Genomic DNA, 11,015 nt, shown 5'->3' on the forward strand with positions numbered 1-11,015 from the left:
GTATTGAGGAGTGACCCACAACATGCACTTTTACAGTATTTGTATTCAATTCTTGAATGCACTTTTTGTTCTCTTTTTGAGAGCTTTGCACAGGGAATGGGGCTTGCACTTATGGGGCCCATAAGAAGGCCTTATCTCCAATCTTATTGGTTGGAACACAAAATTTAATCCTAATCCGTGGCTGTTGATTGGCTGGATGTCTGATTATAGGATTTCCAGTGGAGCCCTCTTGCTGGGATGAGAATTAGTCATCAATCCAATTTCAGACTATATCTATGTATTTCTTTCTCTCTGCTCGTGTCAATTTCTTGCTCTTTAAATTTGAAGGAGACCTTTTTTGGAGGATTGTCTCCTTTCGATAACAGTGTTTGAAGTTGAGAAAACTGGATCTTGGTCCCCTCTTCCACTCCTATTCATCCACAGAATAATAGTGACAGTAAAAGAAAGTAGTACCAACTCCTCATGTAGTAAAAAGAGAAATAATTCGACACTAGTCTTGTTTAGCAAATTAGACTTTCCCCGACAACCACTTGTTTTGATGATACCACCACACTCAAATTGTATTTGAATTAGTATGACTTCTTTTTCCTGCCCCTCTGAAATAAAGTATTGATTATGGGAAAGCCTGAGGACAATAATCATCTTGAATTTATGTCATTAGTTACTTATACGGACAAAATTACTCCTAATCTTGAAAGATGTTACAACTTTTTCGGTCTAAATATATATACATAGACCATGTTGAAATACAATCTATCGACTTTCATGAAAAAATTTAATCAAGAAGGCATATCATTCAACCATGACATAATTTCAAGATGATTAGCTTTCGAAATCTTAATCTACAAATTAAGGAATCCATGAATCCCTAATTTTGGATGGAATGATTTGATTATTCTGAATCATTTCGTGCTATATTAAAAAATATTAATTGTAATTTGATTTTGAACTCACAGTGTTGCTATGGAACATTTGAATTATTCGATATTTCCATTTCTATTTTTACTTGGATATATATATAGAAGTGTAAGAGTTGTTGACATCACGGGCTCAGTGCCTGTTCAGGGCAGCATATTCTATTATGCTTATACCCATAAAAGTGAAGCACTTTCTCTGTGAATATGGTCCACTTTTGTCCCAACCAGAGTGCCCATTTCTTCGGTGAAGGCCATAAAATTTATATATCAAGTAAATAACGTTAAATGAAATATGAATTACCAGCAATTTCTTTTCTGAAAATTTTTATAATTAGGATATTGGATGAAGAGATGGCCAGATTAATTAACTCAAATAAAATAAATATAGTAAAACGACTATTTAATTTTGCGCATATATATAATGTGCATCAAACGAAAAAAAAGAAAAAGAAAAATAGAAAATGAAATGAAATTATTATATATAGTGGATAAATATGATGTGGAGACCTCATCTATTTGAAATCTTACCTTTTATTATATATTCAGAAAGAGGAAAAATATCTAGGCAGACAAAACTGAGAAGGTATGTTAGAGTCATGGAGTTGACAATGACTCGTTCGTTACCAACCCCACGAGCGCTTCTCTTTCTTGCATGGACCGCTCACAGATATAATGCTTTACTAATTAAGGGGAAAAGCCAAATTATGTATGGGATGATTCTGCCAATATAGATTGGGAAAATTGCTATTTATTCTCTGTGCTATGAGGAATGAGTAAAATATTTTATGTGTTTTAAAAAAAGAAGCAAATAACTCCTTATCTAAACCATTGATAGATGGCTAATTTATTTTATTTTTTGAAACACATGGAGGTAATTTACTAATTTTTTTAATTTTCATAGGAGCGTCTTTGCTCATTTCATATATCATAGGGGGTAAATTGCATTTAACCCCATATAGATTTATAGTGTGTGACAATGATTCAAATATTAATATTATTTTCATTTTATTTAATATATATATATATTAAGTCGCAGAATAAAATTCTTCTTTTCATTAAATAAATGGCTTATTTTTTTGTATATACAATGTGTATATTATATGGGACAAAAAGGATGTAATAATATTAGGACAGGAAACTTCGAACCATGTCGCCTGATAACCGTAGATTTTGTGCTCATATACATGTTTGGAATTGATGAAAAACCTGTTCAAATATAAGTAAAAAACATTTCATAATCTTAATATTCTAGTAATTGATTCTTTAATTCGGTGATGGAAGACATGTTAAATTACTTATGTTGATTAATGGAGCTCTTTATTCGGTTTTAATGTTCAATTAATTATACATGTAATTAGTTGATTGAGCTTTTATATATGATCAGTATTTAGTTTATATTAGGAATAATTACTCTTCCCTCTTCTAAAATTTAGTGTAATTATATTTATCTTTAAATGACTTATTACTAACTCATTGTACGCCAACCAAATTTTCTCTAACTAAATTACCTTATTATGGTGACTATATACTTCACATTAATGTGTGAAGACGTATGAGGGTAACGATCATTAAAAGATTTCTTTAATTTGCAATAAATTAGTAATAAATCAATCAGCGCTAAATATAAATCTTTATATGATTCTTTTGATAATATCAGCAAATTTGAGAATTTTGTCTAACGGAAGGATTTATTTATTAGACGGCAACAAACCACAGGGGTCTTAGATATAATTTTTCAAACTATAAAGGGTCTACGTATAATTACACCAAATTTAAGGGGTTGGGAGTATAATTATCCCTTTATATTATAACTCAAGTGCATAGTTTATGCTCTAATCTACCATTACACTCGGCCAAATTAATTATTAACATTGATGCATTCTATATATTTTAAATTGCCATGAAAGATTAAAATGACAAACCTACTTTTAGAAACTAAAATTTAATATGTTCATTTTATATGGATTAAGGGCACATTGACTACCCATTATGTGATTATGGTGTGATAGATTAATGGATCATATAGTGTTGGAAATATATTGTTATAGACTAATATAATATTTTGTACATTTGCTTTGACCTATTGCATGATTAATTTGTGATATTGGAAGGATATAAGCAAAATGGCCATAGAGAAAGACAATACTTCTCTTCCATATCTGAGGCTATTGTTTTGTTTGAGGAAAAAGTTCCACAAAACTATCTTTGAAATTGTAAATGCACCAAATGTCCCTAAACAGTTCCACAAAACTGCCAGTGATCACCAAATGTCCCGTAAATTGCAAATGCATCAAATCAAATTGAAACCAAACAACCAAGTCTCCGAATAAGGAACATGGCATTCATTAATTGTTTTGCCCGACAGCCACAACAGGGAAGGTGTATGTAGGAGGTTTGATTGTACCTAAATATATTAATTAAAGGTCAATGGATCTTTCCGGTTGGATTACGAGATGTCTAAAGGCCTCATTGCCAGTCCACTCCTGATGAATGTTTGAGGGTAGAGCACATCTACTGCCAATCTGAGCGATCAAGGCTGTAGCGAAAGCTATTGGATCAGTACAATGCAATTATGGAGTGTCTACAACAATTAGAAATTAGTCTTTATCAGTTTTTGTCGAAAATAAAAAGTTATTAATTTATAATTTCCATTTCAAAATTCTTAAATTAAATTGATTAAACCAAAACTTACAATCAGATCCCTTTACCAACTGTTATCAGTAAAATGGTAAGGATTAAACCGTTTTCCTGAACTTCCTATTTTTCCTTCAACCAAACTTAATTTTTTTTTACAATTTATTTATTACAAAAATAGAAACTATCAGCTCCTAGTTCAAAAAGTCAGTTGTCCTTGAGAACTCTAGAAATTGAACGAATTGTAGAAGGCGTAGTCCGACAGCAGCCACCTATGAGCTTAGCTCCAGCATTTCTCCATGTCGTCGCCAACAGCTCAAACTCATCATGAACACATTTTGATGGCTGAAAACACAAGTCCAATCAATAGTTTTAGATTATACTTGGAATTGCACAATCGCTGTTGTTATGGTTTATCCCACCTGCCATGTTTTAGCAGTGCCATCCCGTGTCTCACCGCTGTTGGGATAGACAACTATTACCTTAGCAGTACGCTGTAAATACATTTTCATGTCAGGTTTTGTGAAACTTAGAATTTTCAGAAACTCGTGTTTCATAAACTTATATTTTAAAAATTCACCTCTTTGAATCTCTTTATAAGGCTTAGAACAGAATTTGGCGGTGCGCAATTTATACCAACTGCACTAACTTTGCTACTCTTGTTAATGATGTCAAAGCATTCCTCACAGCTTTCCCCTGAGGAGACTTTTACGCCATCAACTGTGCTGAAACAGAACCAGGATGGGATCAGAACATTTCTTCACCCAGCAACTCCACACAAGCCTGCTCATCATGCAATTTGCAATCTTAATTTTAGACGCACAAACGATCACTTTTCATTAATTTCCTAGTACATATAATCAAGTCAAAGAGAGGAAAAAGACTGATTTCAGATTGCTCGAACTTACAAAACTGAATAACATATGCATTCAACAATAAGGTTAGTTTTGACATGGAGAAAGAAATATATAATTTCACTTCTAGGTTCAATGTAACCTAAAAATGTCAGTATTAAATTAAAATTTCCTGCAACTATGCACTAGTTATTGGCAAAATGACAAAGCTTGGACAAATATTGGCATCCACCTTATCATAAAAAACCTATAACATCTGTTCAATGCATCTCATGCCAGATTCATCTAACAGGGGTTAGAAATAGCTGGAATTTAAACAGACTTTCATTAAGTGTTGTATTGGATGAATTTTCCAGTCTCCACTGTTTCTTAACTTTCTTCTCTCCATGATAGGCAGATAAATTAACAGAAAAGCACATTAACCTATGTCTCACACCCTGATCACCAGTCACCAACAGCAACTGCCCCCAAACTTGTCGAAAATCTTTGAGTGCTTGGTTTGAACTACAGATAGCCTCTCTTTCAGCCTCTATCCCGTGAGCAAAATGGCAAGCACTCAAGGAATTACGCTTGAGGGCCTTAATTCCAAACCTCATCCTACAAAAATTGGGCGTTCTATAATACAGGTAAGAAGTCCATGTCAAATGCTAGTAAGTATATAGCTTTAATGCTAAACGAATTACTGCCTCTTTATGCTGACCATGATACTATTTTGCAGTTTACAAGGAAGTTACAAGATAAGGCCTGACACAAGAAAATGAGAAAACAAATGTAGGATCTCCAAGAAGAAACTCAGAAAAAATTTATAAATGGCATTTGAATCAGAAACCATACCAGGATTTGCTAATTTGTATCATAGCGCAAGGCAAAAACAGGAGTTCCGGAACTTTTGGAATCAATTACTGCAGTATGAAGAGCATCTGTAAGCAGCAGCTATATAATATTGAAAAAGTCAAAATATCGCAAAAGACATCTACCTTCTAATTCATTGCGCATCCAATCCTGAGAACACATCAAAGCTTGTAAAGTATCTGATTTCAGTGAGCTCCAACAATGATCAAGGGCCCTATCTCCAGTATCAAACAGGGATTCCTGTGCAACTTTTGAAATTGGAATCCCCAATATGTTGCGGGCCATCATGGAAAGCACAGGGTATCTTGGTTCGTGAACTTTCCACCAGTTTAGTATACTAAAATCAACACTGCGGGGGAAGAACGGTTCTTCCAAATACTTGTCTAAGTCTGATTTTGTGTTTTGGCTAAGTGAAGTTTCATGGAGGAATCTGTCAAACCCAGTAAGTCTATCCTTAACAATACTACCACTACTTTCAGAAGCTGAGCTTTGACCATGAGCAGCTAATGGTGAATAGATAGCATGACCGCTGTAAAGAGCTCTCATACAATTGGAGACAATGTCTATGCAATCTGGAGCGCTATCGCCGTAGATTTGTGGGTAGTAATATTCCACCAGTTTCATCTTAAACCGTGGATCTAAGATGGCTGCAATTGCCATAATCAAGCTGCATTTCTTCCAATATTCATCAAATTTTGATTTTAATTTCAATGCCAAAGAGCTAATAAAATCATCTGATTTCTGGCACCATTCAATCAACTGCAAATGAATATCACAAATCTCAGCAAAATAGGAATTTGCAGTAATATGCTTGCGTCCCACAAAGACATTAAAAACTTCATGAAAGAACTTCAAGATGCTGGTAATAGCCCTCAATCTGTCCCAATCTAAACCAGATGGACACATTGAGAAGCCAGGATCATGTTCTTGCAGTTGAGGGAAGGCTTCTTTGCACTCCAACGCAGCTTCAAGCATCATATATGTTGAGTTCCATCGAAATGGCTTATCAATGAACAAGCCCTTCTGCCAATTAATACCAACTAATTGTACTATCTCATTGAACTTTTCTTGTGTTCCCTGAGAACCTTTAACATATCCTATGGTTTCACGAACTTTATTGATTATCTCACCTGATGTTTGCAGGACATCATGGACCAATAACTTAACAGTACTTGCTGCACATCGCACATCAAATAATTGGCCTTCACACATAAGGAACCTGTGCTGACACAGTTGGTCTCTGATTCTATGGACAATTCTGTCATAGGTCGAACGATTGTCAATAGTCAATGAGAACAACTTCCTATCGATATCCCAATTCCTAAGACTTGTCATGACTAATTCGGAAAGCGAGTCTTCTGCCTGGGTAGGATCAACAACCAAAAAGTTCAAAATCTTCTTCTTTAGTTCCCAAGAATCATCAATATAATGAGCTATCAAGCATAAATATTCTGTGCCTCCATTAGTAGCCCATCTATCAACAGTAAGGCTGACTTTTCCAGGCAATTTATCCAACTCTTCATACACTCTTTGTTTCTCTTTTTTATAGATCTCCATACAGTCAGCCTCAACTTCACTAACTGTTACTAGATCAAACAAGGGCTGAAGGTTTCGAACAAGTGTCTTGAAACCAATATCATCAACCATGCCCAGGGGATATCCATGCATTATAATCATCCGTGCCAGATCTAGCTGACTTCTCCTGTAATCAAAATTGACACTGCCTGTGTTAATATTTCCAACTTTTAGCCCTTGTTCCAAATTTGTACTCGCAACAGTAACTACCTCATTCTTTACTGGAGCTTGATTATAACTGAAACTGGTAAGCGCAAGGGTGTTTTGCTTCCTCTTTCCCCTTGTTAATAATTGAGTTATATCATGGTTTGATCTTCTACGACACCTGATCAAATGATTTCTCAAATGAGATGTTCCACTAGTACTTGACCCACTAAGTATTCTTTTACAGTGCCGACATATAGCTGCAAACGTCTCCCCTTTCTTAACTCTGTCAAAATCATTCCATACAACAGATTTCAGTCTACTAGAATTTACAATCACAGCTTCTTCCGAGATCTCCATCAGTCCATAATGTTATCTGCTGACCAAATCCGTCAAACAGGCCACAAAAGTAAGTTCTAACAAAGGAACGCCTCAAACTATATTTTGAAAATAGATTCACATTGTTCTTGGACGTTGTAGTTTATTAAAAGCAAAAAAGGAAGGAAACAAAAAAAGAGGTTCAGTCCTAAAAGGACACCAAATCATTTGAACCTGAATGTTGACTCGAAACACCAGCATTATATAAATAAGAGATGAATAGCCTAAAACAAAAAGCGAATTCTGGGATTAATAATAATGCATATTCACTTTATATTGAAACGTTAGTGGCAAAATAGCAGATCATAATTTGGCCCGTCTCGTGTTTACTGTAAAACCCGAAACCTTAACACTGATAAAGCTACAGCCTTTTCATAAAATTTATATATATAAATAAATGAACCGACCCGTAGTCTATGACAAAATGGGCCAAATCAGGAACTACTAAAATAAACCCTAATACCGGATCGGAACCTGACCCGACTAACACCACCCGTGCTCTCTCTCAATAAACAAACGCAACCCATAATTCGGACTTCGTGTATAACCATGTAGACCACCCAAATTATGCATATCAATCCATCACAAATTCCCCCAACTTTTGAGAGAGAAAGAGGCTAACTTACATGGAAACTGGACGGTATTTCAATTTGTCGGCAAATTAAGGTTTCTTCAACGCAGCTTTGCGTCCGTGGATGACCGGAGAAAGCTCTGTGTCCCTCGAGTGTGTGTTGTGTGTGAGGGAGAAAGAGAGAAACTCTTCTGGTTAGGTGGAAGAAGAGGATCTGAGGAAACAGAGCTAGTTCTCTCCGAAGGCGCCAACCCGCTAAACTGAGTGAGCTTTTTTGGGGCTTATCTCTGTTGGGTCGAGTCCATACAGATCCAAAATATGTGGGCCTGGTGCCAGTTTTGGTATTATTTTCATTCGATCAATACAAAGCAATTATGGAGTGTCTACAACAATTAGAAATTAGTCTTTATCAGCTTTTGTCGAAAATAAACAAAAATAAAAAGTTATTAATTTATAATTTCCATTTCAAAATTCTTAAATTAAATTGATTAAACCAAAACTTACAATCAGATCCCTTTACCAACTGTTATCAGTAAAATGGTAAGGATTAAACCGTTTTCCTGAACTTCCTATTTTTCCTTCAACCAAACTTAATTTTTTTTTACAATTTATTTATTACAAAAATAGAAACTATCAGCTCCTAGTTCAAAAAGTCAGTTGTCCTTGAGAACTCTAGAAATTGATCGAATTGTAGAAGGCGTAGTCCGACAGCAGCCACCTATGAGCTTAGCTCCAGCATCTCTCCATGTCGTCGCCAACAGCTCAAACTCATCATGAACACATTTTGATGGCTGAAAACACAAGTTCAATCAATAGTTTTAGATTATACTTGGAATTGAACAATTGCTGTTGTTATGGTTTATCCCACCTGCCATGTTTTAGCAGTGCCATCCCATGTCTCACCGCTGTTGGGATAGACAACTATTGCCTTAGCAGTACGCTGCAAATACATTTTCATGTCAGGTTTTGTGAAACTTAGAATTTTCAAAAACTCGTGTTTCATCAACTTATATTTTAAATATTCACCTCTTTGAATCTCTTTATAAGGCTTAGAACAAAATTTGGCGGTGCGCAGTTTATACCAACTGCACTAACTTTGCTACTCTTGTTAATTATGTCAAGGCATTCCTCAAAGCTTTCCCCTGAGGAGACGTTTACACCATCAACTGTGCTGAAACAGAACCAGGATGGGATCGGAACATTTTCTTCATCCAGCAACTCCACACAAGCCTGCTCATCATGCAATTTGCAATCTTAATTAAGTCTCAGTACAGCATTTGCAAACTGATATATGAAACAGGTTTTGTCACACGCACCCATGAAATCAAAAGAGAATGAAAAATGGATAGATAAGCAGACCTGAGCCTCCAGTTTGTTAGGCATGGTCTCGAAAGCAAGCAAATCAGGGCCTGCTTCCACAAGAACTTGCAGCCTGCGCCTGTGAAAATCCTTTAATTTCTCCAGGGTTATATTCGTTCCATAATTCCCGCTGAAAGAAACAAACTTATTATATAAACTGAACTTAACCTTTTAAAACCCGAAATTTTGAACCAAGAATCAAAATTTGCAAGTTGTGTTTGCTATGTGTACCAACCTATATTCTGAACCATCAGCAAGATATGCACCATAGCTTCCAATGGAGGCTGCAACCAGGGCCCTGTTGTAATTATGTCCAGATTTCCTCTTTCCTGAGGACCAGAACTTATCACGGGCTTCAACAGCGAGTTTCACACTTTTGGTAAGCAGTGACTCTGCTTCTTCCAGGGACAATCCCCTGGAAAGAAATCCTGGTATAGTTGCCTGTTTATTCAGAAACTATTCAGAACCATATTCTTACTAGTATCTTCGGATATTGGAATTATAATGGTGCTTGCGAGTTGTCATAAACGAGCATTAATCAATTAAAACATGTCTAATACTGCCATGTTCCTGAATTTTTGCAAGATAAAAAAGATTCAAGTAAAATGGTTGAAACCTGATAAGATGAAGTCACTAGTACGTCCGCACCCGCTTCCAGGTACTCCAAATGTACCTGCATGCATCAGACGAAAGTTCGATTGAGTCTGTCGAATTTTCATGTAATTAATTAATCTTGAAAACAGGGGACAAGATTGTCATTAAATTATGTGTATACACAATCATCATTCAAGACTGATGGCAAATACCCATAGCAATGGCATACGTTTGATTATACGAGGACCTGAACCGAAAAGGCTTTTAAACTAGATATGCATCTACGTATATACATAGACAAGAATGTATGGACATAACAGAAATGAATATATATGGACCATACCAGTTTGACTAAATCAGGGGCTTTAATAAGGCAAAGGGCGCTCCAAAGAGGGTCATTAATGCAGGCGCCATGAATCTCCAGCTGGGTTGAGAAACCACCGTCCACGACGGCGCAACCACCCGATTTCTTTATCAGATCCAGCAACACATTTTCTTGCACATCGCCGTTCACTCTCCCCATCTCTCTCTCTCTCTCTCTCTAGTTATAGCCACAAATTAGAAAGAAAAACGACGAATTTAGTGACCTGGGAAAAACAATTAAACGGGCACGTCAAGCGGCTATTTTCGAAAGTGGGGATGATGAAAGTGTAATTGGAGAATGCGTACGTGTATTTGGTACATAAAAGGTTGATGCTTTTAAGTAATGATAGAGAGTCTAAATAATAGGAAAGGCGTGTGCGTGTGAGAGTGGTGAACGCGGACGGATTATGGTTCCAGGTTCTTACTTGGCCTTCACTTAGACTACTTCTGCATTTTGTTCCACTTCTTAAATTGGACAAGGCTAATTTCAGCTTTGACCCATTTTTTCTCTTATTTTTCTATCTGCATTTTTAGTCTTGTCGCCTGTGCTTTTGCGTGGACGTCGGGCTCGATTAAGAAGATCCCAACCACATACACCATTATACAATAAACAATACATATGTCAAATGTTTATACATTCAATGTATTACAACATAAATTTTATTACGTGTCTATTCCAAATTTTCAAATTACTCCGTCTCTTGTTAGTGTATGTAGGTCCATTTCACCTACAATCTTTTTGGTAGATGAGATGTCATTTTTCTTTTCTTTTCA

The 11,015-nt window shown here is 35.9% G+C and overlaps 3 protein-coding genes across 11 annotated transcripts; all 3 read right to left on the reverse strand.

Annotated features, from left to right (window-relative positions):
* Positions 3,542-8,299, reverse strand: LOC105160955 (zinc finger BED domain-containing protein RICESLEEPER 1-like). Of its 9 annotated transcripts, XR_847731.2 has the most exons (6): positions 7,981-8,295; positions 5,383-7,352; positions 5,240-5,307; positions 4,132-4,334; positions 3,974-4,045; positions 3,542-3,896 (listed from the first exon to the last, which is right to left on the reverse strand). XR_847731.2 is itself a non-coding variant. In XM_011078533.2 (4 exons), exons 2-3 carry the CDS (start codon positions 7,334-7,336, stop codon positions 5,249-5,251), a joined length of 2,013 nt encoding a protein of 670 aa, XP_011076835.1. In that variant the 5' UTR covers positions 7,337-7,352; positions 7,981-8,298; the 3' UTR covers positions 4,375-5,020; positions 5,240-5,248. The 9 variants fall into 9 exon arrangements, 3 of the variants coding, with proteins under 3 accessions (XP_011076835.1, XP_011076819.1, XP_011076827.1); XR_847732.2 differs by having other exon boundaries at positions 3,542-4,045; positions 4,132-4,276; positions 7,981-8,298; XR_002287044.1 differs by lacking the exon at positions 3,974-4,045.
* On the reverse strand, positions 3,759-5,001 carry LOC105162110 (homocysteine S-methyltransferase 1-like). Its single transcript, XM_011080057.1, has 4 exons — positions 4,829-5,001; positions 4,132-4,276; positions 3,974-4,045; positions 3,759-3,896 (listed from the first exon to the last, which is right to left on the reverse strand). The coding sequence occupies exons 1-4, from the start codon at positions 4,999-5,001 to the stop codon at positions 3,759-3,761; spliced, it is 528 nt and encodes a 175-aa protein (XP_011078359.1).
* On the reverse strand, positions 8,383-10,572 carry LOC105160993 (homocysteine S-methyltransferase 1-like). The gene is made up of 7 exons (XM_011078541.2): positions 10,222-10,572; positions 9,901-9,957; positions 9,520-9,725; positions 9,285-9,414; positions 8,952-9,155; positions 8,794-8,865; positions 8,383-8,716 (listed from the first exon to the last, which is right to left on the reverse strand). The coding sequence occupies exons 1-7, from the start codon at positions 10,399-10,401 to the stop codon at positions 8,579-8,581; spliced, it is 987 nt and encodes a 328-aa protein (XP_011076843.1). The 5' UTR covers positions 10,402-10,572; the 3' UTR covers positions 8,383-8,578.

This window comes from Sesamum indicum, linkage group LG1, assembly GCF_000512975.1.
Source record: "Sesamum indicum cultivar Zhongzhi No. 13 linkage group LG1, S_indicum_v1.0, whole genome shotgun sequence".
Taxonomy (NCBI): domain Eukaryota; kingdom Viridiplantae; phylum Streptophyta; class Magnoliopsida; order Lamiales; family Pedaliaceae; genus Sesamum; species Sesamum indicum.